Here is a 22,197-nt window from a genome sequence, read left to right as displayed (position 1 = left end):
CTATGTTGTGTTTGCGGATTGTTCTCAAATAAAATCATTACTTTACCAGAACTTAATATGGGGTTTATCAAGGGCTTCTTACAACTCTGATCATTAGTATATTTTGCAACACATTAATAAATAATCTCTCAGCTTCAGTGTCAGCATGGTGAGAGGTAGGTGAGGAGAGATTCAGAGGAGTTGGAATGCAGGTGAATAGATGTGTGCTGTAAACAAGAGGCCAAATAGAGAGGAGCCTCAGGCCAAGGAACAAAGGTAAACATTATTGTGGATGTGTAACAGTGATATGGTGTGTGGGGTAGGTATATTGTTAGCAGAGGGATGGATAGATACAGTAATTAAACTTGGGTTACTTACTGACAACATGGCAGCAACTTCATTATCCAGGTCAACAGTTTTAAGGGACATGTTGTACTATGGATATCCTTTTATTCTTTTATTTGTTTCAGTCATTTGATTTCGGCCATGTTGGGGCACCACCTTTAGTCGAGCAAATCGCCCCCAGGACTTATTCTATCGGTCTCTCTTGCCTGACCACTAGGTGACGGGGGTGTAAACATACCAGCACTGGTTATCAAGCAATGTTGGGGGGACAAGCACAGACACACAAACATATATATATATATATATATATATATATATATATATATATATATATATATATATAGAGAGAGAGAGAGAGAGAGAGAGAGAGGAGAGAGAGAGAGAGAGAGAGACATACACATGATGGGCTTCTTTCAGTTCCGTCTACCAAATCCACTAAAAAGGCTTTGGTCGGACCAAGGCTTTAGTATAAGACACTTGCCCAAGGTACCACACAGTGGGACTGAACCTGGAACCATGTGGTTGGTAAGCAAGCTACTTACTGCACAGCCACTCCAGGACCTGAACTAATTTTGACCCAGAGACACAAGACAACCTGCAGAAGATATGGAAGCCTAGAAAGCCTTTGACCAGTCATTGGTTCAAAAAAATACTATTTGATGCATTTGACAGGAGGAAGGAGTAGATTGGGACTTATAACACAGAGACAACTGGAGATGAGGTACGAGACAATATGCAGGGGAGTCACAGAACTTATGTTGCTGGTGCAAGTTTCCAGCCAGGTGGAAGGTAACATGATGCCATTAGCCAAATGAGTTAAGTTCATCAAGAAATTTAGTTTGCAGGTGGATGTACATCAAGGCTCAGGTCTCACAAGTAAATCTTGTAAGCTATAGTTGCAAGAAACGCAAAAGGATTGTACTGCCATCAGGAAAGTAGTGCTACATAATAAGCAGAAAAAGCGTATATAGAAATTTCATATATTTTAAACTTTGGGTGCAATCACAGGGAACGTAGACTTCATATGTAACATTCAGTCATAGTTAGCTGTTAGAGTACACATAAGATATATTACTTTAAATGCTTGGAAGGCTCTTGCTAAGTTGTTGTTAGTTTTTATTGCTTTAGTGACTTAATTAAAAGTGAAGTGAGTGTTTTGAAAGAGAGTTAATATGAGAGTTGCAGGGTGAATGTACTTACTAGGCTTGATGACAAACATTGAGCAAATGAATGTTCATTTACTCATTGTTTACCACCAAGCCTAGTATGTGCACTTATCTTGCACCTCTTGTTAACTCTGTTTCTCTCTTTTACTCTCTCCTCCTCTCTGTATGATGTAAAATGGGACTGGAGAAATCAACCCACCAACATTTACATTGGTTATTATTATATATGGATAATAAATTATATAAATCTTCAATTTAATTCCCAGATCTAGAATTATTTTAGCTTTTGTATACATGCCCACTATTTCACCTTCCCAGCACATGTGTGCACAGGGGCATGCACATGCATGCACACACACAATTAATTCTGGGTTAGGGATTATTGTCTGTAAATATATTTTTCCCAAATGATAGTTTCCAAGCTGGAGTTGTTGGAGCTATCAGTTTTAAGTCAGAAGTGTTCAAATTTAATAATTGTTCTGCTCACCTTCAACATCTTCTTCCATTTCCATAAAAGGTAAACATCATAAAAGATGTTCACACAATCCTCTTTCACCATTGGTTGTTAACCATAGCAAGGAGGTCAGCAGCTTCATTACATTTCACTAGATTATCATTAACTTGTGAACTGTTTGTCTTAAATAATTGCTAAGGCTCTATGGCCTGGGAGAAAGTTATAGTTTGATATTATTGAAGGCAAGCAATATAGCAAAGCACAAAGGGAAGCTGGAAGGCAGATGTAAACAAGCTATTATTTGAGAGTTGAGGCAGGATTGTAGTAATGTGTGTTCTGATGTTGAAGTTATTGGAGAAGAGAGAAGTGCATCATCAGAGATTAAGGTCTGAAGGTGATTTATGAAGTAAAGTTTACAGATGTTAGAAAAAGACTGACTTAATTATTTACAAGTGTTGAGTGGTGGAGGTAGGTTTTCAGAAGATGAATATATGATCAATTTGGCTTCTCTGTTTTATTTAACCTGAACATCACTATTTCATTTCCTCTCTGTAATAAATCTAAAACTGTGTGTCTAATCAGAAGAATTCAATTATTCATGTGTAATAAATAACATCTTTAGATATGTCTCTTTCTAATAACACATTATTACAGTAAAGAAAACTTTACATTCATCTCCAATATTAAATGGTATGAAATGTAGAGTCAACCTCTACATTTGATAGTATATTTAGTTGAGTATCTGATTAGTTTGAGATGACATTCTGCCCGGGTCAGCTTTGGTATTTGATCCAGATGAAAGAAATATAAGTATCAGTAATATCTGGTGAGAATTGAGATGGGTTGATTTTAATCTGTGTCCTTTATAATTTAATCTTGTCAAAATAAATCATTCCCATTTATAATTATTATCAAGAACTTAACATTCTTCTTTCCTTCCTTTCATCATGCAATTATAATTCTACATCTAATATTGTATGCTATATTTATTACAATATTCTAGCTAGTTCATAATAATAATTGTTGTCATTCTAAACTATCTCCATTATCAATTTTCTCTGGTTTTCACTCCTCCACCGTTACATTGTCATTAAGTATCTTCGGTAATTTGTTACGATGTTTAAACACTATTTTTCTGTTGTCTTTCCTTTTTTTTTCTTCTTATTCACAACTTTGGATTCTTTCTAGATTTATTTCTAACAATGGTCTGCATATGATATTGGTGAAACTATAAAATGCTTCTGTGAAACTCTGATGTAATTTCATGGTTATCACTAAAGACAAGATAATATTCACTGTCATATTAATATGCCATTTTCCTATATCTTCTGTTTCCATCTCTAATTAAATCATCCAAAATCACATTCGAACAAATTTATTGATTCTTGTCCTCTTCCTCTTAATGATTCTACAGAATCATTTTCAATATTTTAGATATGGCTTTGTTAAAATTTCTTGAAATGATTTCAATCAACAATTTAAAATAAAATTTACCTTTTTCATATTTTCTTTAATCTAAAATTTTTTTCTTTTTACAATGATAGTATGCTGTAATAGATACCCCCACCCCTGGCCACCCCTTGTTCTTACCATCAATATGTCTGCCCTATATTCCAACAATCTATCATCTCTGTGCATAGATTCTCAATTCATTACCAGAGTTTTATTTCTTTGTAGTTTCTTTTTTTTAACACCACTTTCACCATAATATTAATTATAATTTTTATGTTATGTTTAGAAATCAGTTTATGGTAGTATTTTTTTCTACAAGATAACCAAACTAAACATTTTATTGCCTGAAGAAAAAAATAATAATACATATCATAATCATTATTGTTTTCACATCCACTTTTCCATGCCTGCATGGGTCAGGTGGAATTATCAGATTTCTGATGGCTGAATGCTCTTCCTGTCGCCAGCCTCACCTGTTTCCAAGCAAAATAATATTTCCTCATGGCCAAACAAGGTTTTGTAGAATATTGAAAATAAATGACATTGCTTATGATACTTATTTACAGCTATTACTTTGTCTAGTAAAAGAGGCACAAAAATATATACACACACACACATATATACATATATACACATGTATGTATCTGTCTAACTATATTTGCATATATGCATGCACACACACACAGCTTCTTTCAGTTTTCATCAACCAAACCCATTCACACTATGCTTTGGTTAGCTTAGGACTATAGTTGAAAATATTTGCCCAAAGTGCCACACACTTAGACTGAACCTGAAGTAAACTCCTTTGCCACACAGCCTCATTTGTATCTATAATCTTTTCTAAGATTCTATTAACAAAATGATTATGTAACTGCTGCCATTCCTCATTCAACCCCTCACTGCCCTTTAAAACACCACTTCAGTAATATTCTTATTAAAATTAAGATATTTTATCTATTTCAAAGAATTAAATTCATTTTAATAAATTATATTTTAAAGCAATATGACTGATGGGAAAATACCTTGGACAAAACATTCTACTGACTGGCTAAATACACAAACGTTTGTCTAAAATATGTATAATAGACTTCCATTAACTGAGATTATGATTTGATGAACATGAAAAGTTAACTTTTATACGAGAACATATTTCTTGTGTTGGTTATTGCCAGCCTGAAAAAAAAAGTCTTTATGGCCAGAAAGTATTACATTAAAGCTATTTGGAAATGGTTTAATCATGTCAGCATAATGCTGATCCACTCTTCTTTCCTTTTCTGTTCATTCAAAATTAATAACATTGTTCTATACAAATAAACTGGTTGAGTTGTGCCTGTTTCTGTGTACAGGTTTGTGAGTATGTGCATATATCTGTTTATGTGTGTATCTGTAAATAATTGCTGTTGTTTAGCCCTAGGTCAATTCTCATCAAACAAACTTGTGATCAGAACTGTTCAAACAATAATCCTTTTGTCTTTGTATATAAACATCTCATATGTGTCTCAGGTGGAGACATAAATGTGTGGTAATGAAGTTTATTACATAGCATACGGTTCTAGGTTCAGTCCCACTGTATGGCACCTTGGATGTTTTTTAATAATCTCATATCAACCAATGCCTTATAAGTGGGTTTCATAGATGGTAACTGAGAAGTCCCTAATCCTACATGTGTGTATTTGTGTGTGTGATTGATTCCATGTCTTCATTAACATGGTTTGACTATAAACAATAGCTTTGTTTACATTCTCTGGTAAGTGTAAAGTTCCCTATAGCTTCAGCTTTTGATTGAAGACCATTGGCTTCAAAAAAATTACTTCACTTGGAAAATCAATAGGGGTTAGTGACAAAAAGAACATCCAACTGTAGAAAATTTGCCCCAACAAGTTCCATATGAACCATACCAGCAAGGAAAATAATGATCTTAAAACAGAACTGACAAAAGACTGTTGTCCAGATGTCTGACTGACTTTATATATCATGGACTACATTGTCAAATGTGTCTTAGTAGACTATGATTTGAAGGCTGGTATTTTTAGTAAATTGGAGGCTCCCTTTGTAGGTTCCCCTATGAATAGTTACTGTTCTTTGTCTCCCTTAGTTTCCCCTACCCCTTCCTTTCACACTTCATCTTTTCTTTCTATTTATCTTTATTTCAAGCACTTGCTCTTCTCACTATATCTCTTTTTTGCTTTGTTCACCTTTCACTTCTAACTTTTCACCCTTTCTTTTAGGCCATCCCTCTCACCTCACTTCACAACCTTCATCTTCAGTTCCTTTCTAATTTTACTTAATCTACACCACCACTTTTTTCTTCTGACTTCATTCTCTTTGCAAAGCCAAAATCTGAAACTTCTCATCCCCCATTCTCAAATTATCTTTAACTTCCATATTGACAACCTATCATCACTTTCTAAATGTTTCCTCTAATAAGATATTAACTGCAAGCCAGTCCTGGTCAAGCAGGTCTATGATCAAAGGCATTCCAGCCATGAACATGTCATATTTTCCTTGAAAACATTATGTGTCTTAGACTACAGGTGTCCTCCTTTCAAAGGTGGCATAGTGTGATTTGAGGGAGATTTGACAGTTATTTCTAGCAGGTTTAGCATTGTGTAACATCAAGTAACGTTGTGTTATTCATCTGGATTAAAATTTTGTATTGAGGTAGATTTAGTGACAGTTGTTTAAGAGAATTTATGTTATACACCCACTAGATCATATGGAGTGATTCTCTCCTCCTCCTCCTCCTCCTCCTCCTCCTCCTCCTCCTCCTCCTCCTCATCATCATCATCATCATCATCATCATCATCATCATTCTATGCTGGTATGGGTTGGATAGTTTGATGAGATCTGGTGAGTGCAAGGCTGTCAAGCTGAGAGAGCTTTAGCATAATCTCTGTCTGGATGCCCTTCCTAATGCCAGCCACTTTACAGAGTGTATTGGGTGGGTTTTTTTGTGTCACTGGCACTAACAAGAATGCCAAGTAACTTGCAAAGAAAAAGAACAGGCAGAAATGAAAAAGCTCCCTCTACTTGGTGGAAAGTATTTGAGAGGGGAAGGTGGCCTTTTGTCAGATACTGAAAGATGAAAGAGGGACAAGCATGGGTGTCTTTCTACAGAGGAGATACATGGCTGAGGGAGATAAAAGGAAGTTAGTGATGGAGTACCTCAAAGAACAGGATGGTGAGCATAAGAGAAAATACAAATAGTGAATCATGCGAGGGGAGGGGAGAGAAAGTGAGAGGGAATATTTTCATGAAAGTGTGAACAGGGAGTAACAGTTAAAAATTGGAGTGGATGTAGGTGGACAAAGGTAGGGGTGCAGTTGAAAGGAAATACCAATAAGGTGAAGGGTAAGGGGAGAGGCATAGGAGTGGCTTAAGAAAGAATAGCTTCTATATTAGGAGATATATTTTGGAGTAAGAACACTGTTAAGAAAGCGTGTAGAATTCACATTGCACTAAAGCTGAATGAGATGAAAGTAGGTTAAACGTTGTGAATCTTTGTTCCTCAGATAACTTGCTTCATACCATATGTTTTATCAAGGGATCATGACACCAAAATTATTTCAGAGAATGATTAAATATATAATGTCATGTAGAAGTAATTGAGTCTGGATTATGTCATCCCTTACTGAATGTATATGTTAGGTGTACAAGATGTTTGTTACCATCTCACAAATATTGATGGTGAACCAATTCTTCCAGGTAAATATTACATTCACTAAACATTTGTAAATGCGTGTGTCTTTGATTTTATTCATATACATCTATATAGATAGATAGATAGATAGATACACATATATACCCTCATGTTTTGATCTCTGTCTATTCTGTTTGTACTGTCAGCTCCACCCTACATACATATTTCTCTCTCTCTAGTTCCATCCTGTCATTTCTCTCTTTCGTGTGAACAGACATGTAGCTCCTCTACAGCTAGAAATCTATTCTGTCCTGGCACTGTCTCTCTCACTTTAACATCTCATCCCAGAGCATAAAGCTACCCTGTCTTTTCTGTTGTCCCAATCGAAAGGGGATCTTGGTCTTGCTGGCTACATGATAACCTCACTAGTGTGGGTACCATAAAATGCATCCAGTCCATGCTGTAAAGTGGTTGGCATTAGGGAGGTTGCCCAAATATAGAAATCAAGCCAAAGTAGGCAATGGAGCATGATGCAGTCCTTGGACCCATTGGATCCTGTCAAACCATCTAACCCATGCCAGCATTGAGTATGGACAGCTGATAGTGACTGTCTGTGAAACTGAAAATAAGCTAGAATATTGGGCTATGGTTAAGTGGGAAAGCAGATTTTAGAAGGAAAATATAGAAAAAAGAAATAAAATAATTGGTGTAATCCTTGCTTAATGGCACCAAGTTCCTGTTTTGATGGTGATAGAGGAGGATAATGCTGAAGGTTTAATTGTTGCTGTTTATGGTTTTTACAATATTACAAGACTGTGTTTGTTTTTTGTTTCCTTGTTCAATCTAATTCACAATGAAAATTGTGAGAAAGTGGTCTGATATCAAGGAGATGAGTAGAAATTATGCTGAATGTTAGAATAAAGATTGTTAACGAGGCATTAAGAATGTTTCATTTACTTTTTGTGTGGTGAGTATGAGGGATGTTTTGTTTGGTTTTAATTTGGTTGTATTTGCTGGGTATGATAAAGTGCATTGGTTATGGATGGTGTTTTGAGAGGAGAGAGTAAAAGTCGTAAGGTTATCACAGAAGTTATACATCACTGATTCTCCTATAAAAGGAATGCTTAAGTTGTATGCTCAAGAGTGTGTGTGCATCTTGTTTATAGAAATCAGCAAACAAATTATTTTCTGATGTGTGTTGATGTCTACCAAACAGATAATAATTCCTGAAGTGCTTGCAGAACAGCAAGACTCTAAACAATAATGTATCTATTCTTTCTTAATGTTCTGGCAGATTCGAATGTGAATATCTGATTGCTCTTGTTATCCCTCAGTGAGAACATCTCCCTTTAGATGATGTGTGTTCATAATACATATGATCCCCTGGTGAGGGGACCTTGAAGCATGCATCAGCAAATGATTTATTTGCTCTACTTTTTTTAGATTCATCAGTCCAGGGTAGCTTCGACTTAGGAGACACAATAAGGTTGGAACACTACTCTCTCAAAGTCCCCTTATGAATTACACATTGACTAAAGGAAGATGTTCTCCAATAATGAAAACAAACAGTAATCAAGCATTCATATTTTGATTAGATACACTATGCATAATTTTGTGAATAGATTGTTTTGCGATAAGTTATCAGAAAAGTTTTCCCTATCAAGAAGAATCAATTACTTCACAATAGTAAAACCACTGATATTGATATTTTCTTAGACACTTAAAAATACATTATGATGGTGGATTCTCCCCCTACTCCATGATCTACACATGATTGAATTTCTTAAATGTTTATTTTTCACACCAATGTTTGAGATTGACTTTTCAGTTTCAATATTTTACTGCAACACAGGAGTGGCTGTGTGGTAAGTAGCTTGCATACCAACCACATGGTTCTGGGTTCAGTCCCACTGTATGGTACCTTGGGCAAGTGTCTTCTACTATAGCCTCGGGCCGACCAAAGCCTTATGAGTGGATTTGGTAGACGGAAACTGAAAGAAGCCAATTGTATATATATATATATATATATATATATATATATATATATATATATATATATGTGTGTGTGTGTTTGTGTGTCTGTGTTTGTCCCCCTAGCATTACTTGACAACCGATGCTGGTGTGTTTATGTCCCCGTCACTTAGCGGTTCGGCAAAAGAGACCGATAGAATAAGTACTGGGCTTACAAAGAATAAGTCCTGGGGTTGATTTGCTCGACTAAAGGCGGTGCTCCAGCATGGCTGCAGTCAAATGACTGAAACAAGTAAAAGAGTAAAGCTTGAAATACGAGACTAGAAAAACAGCCAACAACTGATGAAGGGTCGTTCTTTATGTTTGTTTTGTTTTCCATTTGTGTCTTTTGTTGTTCGAAAGAATAGTTCATGCTCCATGTATTCATGCTTTGTATCTTTTTTGTTGTACACATTTCGTGACGTCCTGTGTCCACATATGTATGTATATATATATATATATATATATATATATATATATATATATATCATCATCATCATCATCATCATCATCATCGTTTAACGTCCACTTTCCATGCTAGCATGGGTTGGACGATTTGACTGAGGACTGGTGAACCAGATGGCTACACCAGGCTCCAATCTGATTTGGCAGAGTTTCTACAGCTGGATACCCTTCCTAACATCAACCACTCAGAGAGTGTAGTGGGTGCTTTTACGTGCCACCGGCACGAAGGCCAGTCAGGAGGTACTGGCAACAGCCACGCTCGGAATGGTGTATTTTACGTGCCACCTGCACAGGAGCCAGTCCAGCAGTACTGGCAACGAACTCACTCGAATGTCGTTTCACGTGCATATATATATATATATATATATATATATATATACATATAGATGTAAGTATGTACATATACGTATGTATATATGCATATATATATTTATATTATTATATATATACATATGATTTGTAATGAATTGATGATAAAATTTATTCAAACCCTTTCTTTCTAACTGAAGTGTGTGTGTGTGTGTGTGTGTTGTTTGTTTATCCTTAAATCAGATTAGGTTTGGTGCTGGTATTTCAGAGTACTTTATATGTCTCTAAGTAATGTGTGTTTAGTGTATTCTATATGAGAATAGTTTACTGAATCTTTAAAGTAAAATGTTAACTTAATCCTGCTTCTTCTGAATTGTTACCTACCAACTGTGGGTCCCAGATTTTACACTTTCTAGCAGAGCAAATTTTAGACATCATCAAGCATCATTATCATCCTTTGTTGCTTGCATCATCAGTCATTGTTGCCATAATTCATCATCATCATCATCAATCAGTTCTTGTTATTGTTATCAATCATCATTGTCACTTTCATTCAACCTCATCATCAATCATTGTTAGTGTCATCAATCTGTGGCCATGTCATTGATTGTAAGCATCATTAATCATCATAATCATAATTGTTGTCATTTTCATGTGTGTTTTTCTATGTTGGCCTTGGTTAGATGAGACTTACTGGGACAGTTTTCTTCTATTGCTGGCTCATCTTCCTCTCATTAATTCTTACTTGTTTCCTACATACAAGATTATAATTCCACTGGTCTTCTCATGTCAAAAGCAGCACAGCCACTAAACAATGGGATTTTTGTTTACTGGAGAACATAAGTGGTGTTGTTTTTGGTCATACCATGTTAATAAAACTTGCAGAATCAGTATTTCCATATGCATGCACACATGCACAAACTAGGCTTACACAAACAGTTTCCATACAATTTTCAACTACCAGTTCCATTCAGTACAAGACCCTTTCAGTGAGACCAAACCCCAAACCATGTGAGTGAAAAGTAAGCTTTGTGGCCACACCACATGACCTGCAATGTTACACACACACACACACACACACACACACACACACACACACACACACACACGTTACTGTTATTTATTATAGTCTATAGAGAAGTATGACATTTACTTCATGTTTCAGGCTTTGTTCTTTCTTAATAACATTCCTTCCAGTTAACGAATTCTTAGATTAATCAAATATATACCAGCAATTTACAATGTGATAATAAGTAATCCCCTTTTATCGTTGATAATTAATTACGAAACTCTGCTGTTCTAGTTTTTGAATACGACAATCCTCTGGGTTGCTGTTTTGTTAAACCGTGCCATCTTGTTTTAGAAATATTCAGATAGCTAACAGCTGCTTAGCAGTTATTTATTTAAGCTTAATAGAAAGATTGAATTGACTTTATACTTTCTTACTGGCTACCATGTGACAAAAAGAATCACCAAAAGAAATACACCCACCACCATCACTACCATCATCATCATCATCATCATCATCATCGCAGTTCCTTTTGAACTATTTTGTTTTCTCACTCATGTTTTGTCACATTATCACAGCACTTCAGTTTTCTTTATAAACACTTGCTTTCTCCCCACCACCACCACCACACACACCATATTTTCATAGTATTTTTACTATTTGTATTTAGAAGAATTATCATATATTTTTTAAAATATCTAAATCATCATCATCAACATGTATTATTATTATTATTGTTTGTAATCCATATGTTGATCATTCTTGTGGAAATTTTTTGGTGTAGTTCTAGATTTTGCTTCTGCTAAGCGAAATAAATTCCTTTAGTGGTGATATACTATTGATAAAACAAGAAATACTAGAATGGCTATCCAACCATTTCAGTTTCAGCTGCTTTTACAAAGCTAGATATGAAGATATTGTCTGCCTCCTTGTCTCATAGCTAACTCCATTTTATGCTCAGATATTTTCTAATGTTACATTTTACACATCTTGCTATTTCATAGTGATGGCTAGAGATGGAAAAACAGAACATTTCCTTATCATATTTGTATATTAATCTGTTGTGGTTTCCTTATTGATAAGTGTCGTTTCCATTACAGTAGAGATCTGCATGATAAACCCAGTGGGATGGGGGAGGATGTGACTGTCTTTTGCAGGTTTTAAATTCACAAAAACAGAATCTGGATTATTTTCTGCTTTTGTTACTGGAAAGCTGCAAGGATGGTGTGTTAGTTGATATAGTAATTGAACAACTGTTTGGTTCCATTATATGTTCAAATTCCAACAGAGTCAACCTGTACTTTGCATTGCTCTAGGGTCAATAAGTATCAGTTGTATACTGGCTCCATAAATGTATGATCTTATATTAATGAGAGAAGTCATTTATTTTCTAAACACCGGAACAGAATTTCTGATCACGAGACCATTATCCTTCCCTTCTCCATGTTTGGAAGGTCTCACTTTCAATATTGTTGTCCATTGCGGTCCCTCACACTAAACAAAATATTAGGATTGAAGCACTGCAGAGATTAATCATGGCGGGGGAGGGGGGAATGAATGGCATGACAGACCTCAATTATTTGGCTTGCCTCAAAAAGCTGAAACTCAATACTCAACGCCATCATGAGCACTATATCATTTGTACAATGTAGAAAATATTCCTTCAATATTGTCCAAATGATGTTGGTAGAAAGTTTCTGAGTTACCCAGGGCTGACCCCTGTGCCATGTATCCCCTTACAAAGTTGAGTTCACATCACATAAGAATATTATGACACAACTTTTTTTTTAAACCTCAAATGGTCCTGCTTTATTCAATATTGTCCTGAAGGAAATTAAAATAGGAAAAGACTCCATAACATTCAAACATACTTGGACAAATTCTTCCAAGAAGTACCAGACAAATTATTAACATCTGAATATGTCTTGGGCATGACAGCTCTTTACTTGAGTGGTCCATTGTGTCCTAAAACATGACTTAAAAGACCTCTCTCGGTGGTGCTATTAAGTTAATCATAGCCTGAAACCAATCTTAAGTTATTTGTATCTTGAACACTTTTAAAGTTTAATAATTAACAACCCTAAATTACATATGAAATTTGTGAAGACTATCCCTAGGATGGAGACAAGGCTTTTCATTTTTTAATTCAAAACAAAAAGAATGTATAAATACTAATTTATAATAATAAAAAATATATATTACACTTTTATAATAATAAATCAAAAGGGTGTATTATTAATGACTGTTCTGGTCTTAATGCATTTCAGTTATTTTTTTACTTGTTTCAGTCATTTGACTGTGGCCATGCTAGAGCACTACCTTTAGTCAAGCAAATCGACCCCTGGACTTATTCTTTGTAAGCCTAGTACTTATTCTATCAGCCTCTTTTGCCGAACCGCTAAGTTACGGGGACGTAAATACACTAGCATCGGTTGTCAAGCAATGTTGTGGGGACAAACACACATACGATAGTCTTCTTTCAGTTTCTGTCTACCAAATCCACTCACAGGGCTTTGGTCGGCCTGAGGCTATAGTAGAAGACACTTGCCCAAGGTGCTACACAGTGGGACTGAACCCGGAATCATGTGGTTGGTAAGCAAGCTGTTTACCACACAGTCACTCCTGCGCCTAACCATTCTCAGATCAAATCATTTACTGCACAAATGCATCTCAGGAATATACATAACATAGGTGCAGGAATGACTGTATGGCTAAGAAGCTTGCTTTGCACCCATGTGGTTTCAGTTTCAATCTAGCTGGGTGGCACATTGAGCAAGTGTTTTCTACAATAGCTTTAGTCCAATCAATGCCTTATGAGTGAATTTGGTAGACGGAAACTATGTGAAAACCTATCAGGTGTGTATGTGTGTGTGTGTGTGAACTCACTACTTGACAACCAATATTTGTTTGTTTACATCCCTGTAACTTTGTAGTTTGCTAAAAGAGACCAATAAAATAAGTACCAGACTTGAAACAAAAATATGAATAGTCCATTGACTGAAACAAGTACAAGATGAGAGATAGATCATTCTTGAATATTTTCGCCCCAGCCTCCATTCAATTTTTCCTCGTTTTTCACCTTAAAACTCATCACCTACATAATCTCTTGATTATTTTTTACTGCCACACCACCATATAATGCTTCTGAGACCCCTATTTAATTATTGCATTGAACTTTAATCCCATCTGAACAAGTATTTCATAGCTTCAGCATTAATTAAGAGAGAAATCCACTGTCACACATCGTCTTAAATACATTTGACATCAGTAAATCTCTTGGCACTGTTCGATGCTATTACACATTCATCAAATTAATTATTCAAACAGAACAACAAAACAAAATGAGTGTTGGTGAATAATCTATGAGGAAACTAGATTTATATCTTTATCCACAAAAATTAATTCTCTTGATATCAACCTGCCTGAAACTAATTTTGGTTCTATGGTACAAATTCCCTGTTTTAAAGTCTTCTAAATTTTGTGTAGTTTATATTTCAAACACCAGCTTAAAATGATAAAGTTATTTTAATAAATTCTTTATTTTCAAAGTTAATTGCTAGAAATGTTTTTCAATATAGATATATGATAACAAAAAGGTTAATGGAGCTTTTACATAGTTGCTTATCCTGCTTGAAATAGCAACCAAATCTTCTTCAAATCACACCATACTCTCTAGCGAGTGGGAGTAGGAAAGGTATAATGGGTGGTGTAATACAATATACTTTTAAAAACACAGAACAGTCATGAATGAAATGTCTTTGATCAAAGATCTGTTGGATTAGGATCAACCTGAGGTTAAGCAACATCATCCGAGCTCTCTCACAGAATGTTCACACAACCTCCTATTCTTATTACATATCATACCTTTCACAGAACCTAGAAGTGATAATGCCTGTCTTAATTACTAAATTGGGCTGTGTGGACTAAGAAAGTTTACATTGAAGTTTGGAGTCAAAGAAACTGAACTGGAGAAACAACCATTTAATTGAGTATGAGAAACAACCAATGTAGAATGATCCTTTGAGGAACCCTTGTATGGTTTTTCTAATAGAAATAGATCAAAATTAGACACAAACCACATCTTAAGAAATAAACATGGAAGAGCATATTAGGTAGTGTAGTTGGGGATGTATCGCCTGGAAATAGTTGAGGATAGTCATGTTTTTTTTTCCTTTCATTTTTTCTCAGTCTGGAAGCAGGGGCAGTGACCATGACCTTTGTAGATCTCCCAGTATCAGTGAGGTTGATTCACCTATTTGGAAGACATGAACAGGGAGAAGGTTCCAGAAGGATGATGGTTCAGGGGGTGGGGGTGGAGGCTAGACATAGTGGTTAGTATAGCTGTGGGGCTGGTGGGAGAGAAAAGTAAGTTAGGGCTACTTCTGGAGTCAAACATCAACTACCAGGATAAAGTCAAGCCAAAACAATCACAAAATGAAATAAATGTAAATGTTTAACAAAACTAAAGTTGGTATAGAATATTGGCTAAGAAATTTGAGCACCATCACACCTGGTTCCTCTGTTCCCACTCACCTCTACTCGTTCAGACACCTCATCATCACTATTTTTGTCTCTCCCCATCTCCACCTGATCACTCCCATCTTCTCTTCTAAAATGTGAATAGTCATGTTACCTCTTCTAGAGAAATCTATTCTACTTTGGCCCCTTCTCTCATACTTTAACCCCTCATCTCCTTGTATAAAGCCTTGTCCTTGGGATTCATGGTCTTGCTAGAAAAACACCCAGTAGACTCTGTAAAGTAGTTGGTGTTAGTAAGGGACTCTAGCTATAGAAGCTATGCCAAAACAGTCCTTGGGCTCACCAGATCCTGTCAAACCATCCAGTCCATGCCAGAATGGTACATGGACGTTAATTGATGATGATGATGATGATGTTGAAGAAAATAGTGTCAAAAATCTGGCAGTTGTTATTTTCCAATTATAAAATGGAAGTTGTGTTTAGGGATAAAGAGGGAACTGTATTTTGACTTCCAAACTAGAATCAATGTCCAACATCTGGAGGAATTATGCAGTAAAAACCATTCTTTTCAGGAATTATTGATAATCTAAGTGATCAATAATGTAATCCTGATATTTTATTAAAATATTGGATTTTATTTTGATGACCGGAGAATGGCAGCAAAGAAATCAAATGAAAAATGTGTGACTGTGTTGTCTCAACCTTTTATCTTTATTGATGTTGACTTTCATCTTTGTTAATCGATAAATATGTATTGGTTTTTGTAACAGAAATGTGTGGTTGGTACCTAAGAGAGCTTCCATGTATTGTGGTGGTGTGTTCCCTTTAACATTGATTGCAAAGTGCTTTCAGGTTTCTTGCAGCTATAATTGTTTCTCTTTGATGCTATTTAAAAAAAACGAAAAAAAATGGTATGCATGGAAGTGGTTTTTTTATTAATTTATTTTTGAACATCATTTTTCTTTTTCCCTATCAGGATTTATGTGAACTAACTCGGATAACAATGGTAGGTCCGAGTACTCAGGAGAAACTCAACAGTGCCTTAGACTTAATAATTGAAAGTAGCCAGGATTTCACTGACTCTGCCTACACTTCCCATGAGAACCGAGAACGCATACTTGATCTTTGTGATCAACTACGGATTCAACTGAACAATCTAATTAAAATTGGTGCCAGTTTGGTATGTGAAGCATTTTTATTTTCTCTTGGTTTACTTTTCATTCCTCAGCATCGTCATCATTATAATCATTATTGTTATAACATTCACTTTTTTATGCTTGCATGTGTCAGGCAGAATATGCTGAAGCAGATTGTCTATGACCGATGCCCTTTTTATCACCAACCCTCACTTGTCTTTAAGGAAGATAGTATTTGTATTCCCCATGGCTGGACATGGAAGATTGGAATTAAAAGACATCACTTGTATGAAGCTCCCACTCATTTACCTCACAGTCATGTGACATCAAGATACTGATAAATCTCCACATGCACATACAAATTAACAAAAGAAATAACAAAAAAGAAAAAGGTGTTTCCGAACATCCTTTAATGACTCTTGTCTCAATAAGAATAATCTCTGCTTAAAAATAAAATGAAAGTTTGAACCTCTAGAACACATGAAATCACAATTCTGCACATTCTCTAATGTATGATGGTGGTGGTAGGGAACAATGGGGGAAAAGAATTGAAGGCAAGAAAGTAATCTTCACTGGAAGTTCTAGTTGGATATTGCTTGCTCTAGTTGTAAGAATTGGCTGAGAGTAAGTAATACTGGCAAAGATTGAATAATGTACTCCAGAAAAGATTTATTAAATTAGTCAAGTATTAAATTATGGTTTCAAACATATAAAGTTAGGTTGCTAAACAATTTAGAAAAACTCCTGCTATCGTATTTTGCTTTTTTATCTAATCAGTCATGAATAGATTTCTGGAGATGTTGAAGAGTTTTATTTGATCAAGCCACGCTATTTATAGAATCTTGTGTTCGTGAGAAGACTGTACTCTATGCTGTTGCAGGTTAATGTAATATCTTAAAGAAAACAATACTATGAGAGGTTATATAGTCTTTGTTGCAGAAGATATATCACTGAATTGTTACCTCCATTGTACTGAGTTGCTATATTATTGAATGTATAAATAATAGTTTTACAGGTTCATTGAAATTATCTATTTTGAAAAGACAATCTTTATTGATCATTGGATATTAAAGCCAATGATATGTTTTGTACAGATTTCTCTCAGATATTAAATACTAATTGATCTTTGATATTTGAATTTCAGTTTTCTTATCTACTAGAACAGTCGTTAAAAATAAAATGAAAGAAAAAATGTACACTGTAAACTATTGTACACTTATGGAATATACACTGTAAACTACTAACGTACACTTATTAATGTACACTGTAAAGTATTTATGCACATTGCAAAACGATTAGAGTACACTTAATGAATGCTGTAAACTATTAGTACACACTTGGTAAATTTTAGTGACAAAATTTATCTGTTCAAATTGACATGACACTTTTCAAAAGTTGCATTTTCTCTATTGTGTGAAAGCTTTATCATACTTTTAAGGCTTACTTCACAGCTTTTGTATTTATAGACAACTATTGTAAGGCCAGTCTAATTAAAATTATTATTGATTTTAAATGATTAGTGAATTTAAGAAAGTTATGATATTGTGTGTTGTTTGGGCAAGACATTATAATTGGATCCAATGATGAGGCACCAACTTCAAAGTTCAGGAGTTTGGAGGAGTTTAGAGTTATTCCTTAGTCATGACTACTCTGGTCTGGGGTAGTAATACCTCCCAAGGGCTCCAGTTATGAGTCAAAAAGCAGAAAGCAGTCCTGTCATTATGGCTTGCAGGATTCAGAAGAGGGCTGGCCACTATACATATGCTACACAGGTGTACCAGTATGTGGACATGTCCTCATGTCACAGGAACTAGTCCCCCTGCTTAAAAATTATTATATAGGACACTAAATAAACAGATAGAAGGCAACAGGAAAGCTGCTGCTACATTTTCCCCACAAACCTTCAGCATTGAAGTTCATGATTGACCAAGGCACAGCACTTGAAGGGATTATATTGTGATTTTATTTCATATTTTGGATATTAAGTGGTATGATAAAATTTTTAAGACACTCATCAGCTGAAAATTTGTAAATCTACGTTGAAATACAACTTTAAAACCTAGTGTGCATGGAAGATAAAATCAGTATTGTTTATGTGTTCATTTAGATTAGTATCTTTTGTTTCATGCTAGCATGGCTTACTAGAAAATTGAAACAGGATTTTTATGGCCAAAAAGGTACAATCCCTGTCACCAGTTCTTAACTTTTTAAACATTTATTTATTCTAGTGGAATATGGAACTTTAAAGCCAAGGAAATAGCAATAAATATCACCAGTTGCTGCCCAACAACAAATGGTGACAGTATTTGTAAGCGAGTAGTAAATAGTGATGTCACCATCTGTAGCCTGGTTCAGCATAGTTTATTTCTTTTTTTTAATATTTACACAGTCTCTCTCTCTCTCTCTCTCTCTCCCCCCCAGTATGAATCAGGGAACAGTAAAAAGAAGGCAACACTCACCATATTTCATTAGTTACATGTATTTAATAACAAGTGTGGACAAGTCCCATGCTCATAAAACTGTGTAGCAGAATAAAACGGTTATTAAATGCATACATACATACATACATACATACATACATACATACATACATACATACATACATACATAGTGAGCTTCTTTAAGTTTCTACCTCACAATGCATCAATCAAATTAAAAAAGAAAACTCTTTGATATTTAGTATATGAGACCATTTATGAATTGTTCCTTAAGATCTTGTAATTTTGATTTTAGATAATTCAAAATATAAAATATGGAGTAACAGATGTTTCGAGATTCCTTATGAGGAATTTTTTTTATTAACTGTGACCTTTACTAACTATTTTATATTTTATTTGCATCTCTCAATGTTAATTTGCCAGGCAGCAAAATAATAGCCCAGTCAACTCTTTTGTTGGCCAGAATTGTGTATATTTTCATTAGTGATTATTAACAGGAAATTTAGCTGACATTTCATCTGTGGTTTGACCTATAAATCCTCTTTCCCTCTTCAGTATGCGAGAGAAAGAGAAAGGGGAAAAAAGATATAAAGGGAGGGGGAGAGCAAGAGAGAGAGATATGGGAAGAGAGGAGAAAGAAGAGAGAGAAGCAAAAGAGTAACAAGAGAAGAGAGAGAACTAGTCTGAATGCATCATTATCGTCATTGTTTTACATCTGATGTGTTACCACTGTTGCAATCAGCACATATGCTCACCAAGATGGGTCAGAAGGGCCTTATTTTGCTTGCATTTCATTTCTGCTTTGGTTTCTATGATCAGATGCCCTTCCTAACACCAACCACTTAATAAACACCTATATATGTCCCACCTATACCATAAATCTCTCAACTGACACAAAACCACATCCCTCAGTACTAGCCCCCCCTCCCAGTTGAGGGGTTTTTGTCTTGCAAGGTACTTGGTGACCCTGTCAATGCTGATGCCACATAAAAAACACTGGTGCTGGTGCCATGTAAGAAGTACCCAGTGCACTCTGTAAAGTGGTTGGCATTAGGGAGAGCATCCAGCTGTAGAAACCATGCAAATACAGGCAGTAGAACATGGTGCTGCCCCTTGCCTTGCCAGCCCCCAATCAATCTGTCCATCCCATGCCAGCCTAGAAGATGGATGTTAAATGGATGATGATGATGTCTCTTATATGAATTCTTAATGATAGATGGGTTATGAAGTTTCAATACTGTTCAGTAAACTTGGAAACCTGAAACAGACCCTCCCCTCCCCAGTTAGTGTTGAATATGATTTGACAAAGGTCATAATATAATGTCTATGACAGCTCTGACCTCTTGATAGCCTTACTGAATATTTAAACATGAATTACAGTTACTATTATACTAAAAATATTTGCAAGACTATAGCTGAGTGAAATTTATGGCAAGATTCAGTGTTTGTTTATTGTTATTTTGGGCACATTTATCAGTAACGTCTATAATTGTTTAGATATGTCTAGACAATTTCTTGTGCTGACAAAAGAGATACTGTCTCTGGGCACAGAGATATTTATTTCTGTGATGGCAATGCTCCAGCATGGTCTTAGTCAAGATGGCTAAAACAAACCAAAGGCATAAGAACTGAAGTATTGTGTAGAAGAACAGGGCTGGTAAACACTTGAAGAGAAAACTGAAATGGTTACGATGCAATGAATGATCTCTGGTATTCTGATAAATTAACCTCTCTGGAGGAAACTGCAAAAATGTAACAGGTTTATTTTTTCAGTTATAGAACTATGGCCATGCTGTAGCACCTCAAAGGGTTTAGTGAAACAAATCAATCTCAGTACTTTTTCTTTTTAAATCTAGTACTTACTCTATGGTTGTCAAGTGGTATGGGGAAAACACAGATATGTATACACATGCATGCATGGTTTCCACACAGTTTCCGCCTACCAAATTTACTCTGAAGGCATAGGTTGGCCCAAGACTATAATAAATACCCAAGATGCTGCACAATGAGACTGAACCTAAAACCACATGGTTATGAAGCAGTCTTCTTGAATACACAGCTGTAACTGGAAGATAATGAAATCATTTTAAGCAGATAAATAGATACAGATTGAAAACACTTGATGAGAAATGTTTTGTGAGGTGTTACAGAATGGAATAGATTAGATGAATCAGACCTGAAGGAATGAGAATTCACAAGAGAAATAGTTAAATGTGTGTGTGTGTTTAAATGTCTCTCTTGTGACATTTTCAATTATCAAATGAAGATATTAATATAGAGTAAGTAAATTAGTATAAATATATACTATTTATCTTTCTCGTAAAGGTGAAATAAAGTAAATTTATACAAATACACACACACACACACACACCCCTGCACATGCGGTGGCTACAGTGTGTCTGGGGAGTGCCTTTCACAGCATCTCCTGCTGTCAGAAATTGAACTCTCATCTATCAACAGGTGTGAATTACCAGAAGGGTGTTAGAAACATCAGATGTATTGTTCTATATTTAAGAGATGAGGAATTATGTACATTATTTACATTTGACGGATGTTATTCTTCAGGCAGCGACCTGAATAATAATAATAATAGCCTTACAGAATCGTTAGCTGGCAGAATCGTTAGCACAGAAGGCAAAATGCTTAGCAGTATTTCATCCATTTTTACATTCTGAATTCAAGTTCTGCTGAGGTCAACTGTGCCTTTCATCCTTTCAGGGTCTATAAAAAAAAAGTACCAGTTGAGGACTGGGACCAATGTAATCATCTTAACCCCTTCCCCAAAATTGTTAGCTTTTTGTCAAAAATTGGGACCGATATTCCTTCTAGCTCTGTTTTAGCTCAAAACTTGCTGAGGTCAACTTTGCCTCTTATCCTTTTGGAGTCAATAATATAAAGCACCAGTTCAGTACTGGAGTTGATGGTTTTGACTAAGTCCTTCACTTCAAAGTTGTTGGCCTTGTACCAAAACCAGGAGTTGTTATTTCAAATGGTATTAGTGAATTTGATCTCAAAAAATAAAATACTTACCCAAGCTCATTTTTAATTACCTCATAAAGCAGCAAAATATCAGCAGCAAAATGGGGAATGTCTCTCTTTTGTCACTTCATTAATAATGAAAATATCAGTTTATACTTTGAATTAGCTAATAGATGTACACCCACAAGACCAACATAAAAAGGCATATCTCTAACTACATGATGGTAGCAGGTGGTGGTAGATAATCCTCAGATTGAACCAATAAAGCTATGTTTCTATTGGTTTTTCAAATTGCTTGATAACATTTTGATGGCTCTCCTCTACCCTATACTTTTC

The 22,197-nt window shown here is 35.4% G+C and overlaps 1 protein-coding gene across 2 annotated transcripts in view; it reads left to right on the top strand.

Moving 5' to 3' along the window:
- LOC106877594 (alpha-catulin) overlaps positions 1 to 22,197 on the top strand; it is a 338,021-nt gene that overhangs the window by 266,064 nt on the left and 49,760 nt on the right. For both annotated transcript variants that reach the window (XM_052973445.2, XM_052973451.2), the window contains exon 7: positions 16,285 to 16,488. In XM_052973445.2, the coding sequence (XP_052829405.1) occupies positions 16,285 to 16,488 (204 nt within the window). The remainder of the gene's footprint in view (positions 1 to 16,284; positions 16,489 to 22,197) is intronic.

The sequence above is a fragment of the Octopus bimaculoides genome, chromosome 1, assembly GCF_046866305.1.
Source record: "Octopus bimaculoides isolate indiv1 chromosome 1, ASM4686630v1, whole genome shotgun sequence".
Taxonomy (NCBI): Eukaryota; Metazoa; Mollusca; class Cephalopoda; order Octopoda; family Octopodidae; genus Octopus; species Octopus bimaculoides.
The sequence above is the reverse complement of the archived record's forward strand: the minus strand, read 5'-3'. Positions and strand labels throughout refer to the sequence as shown.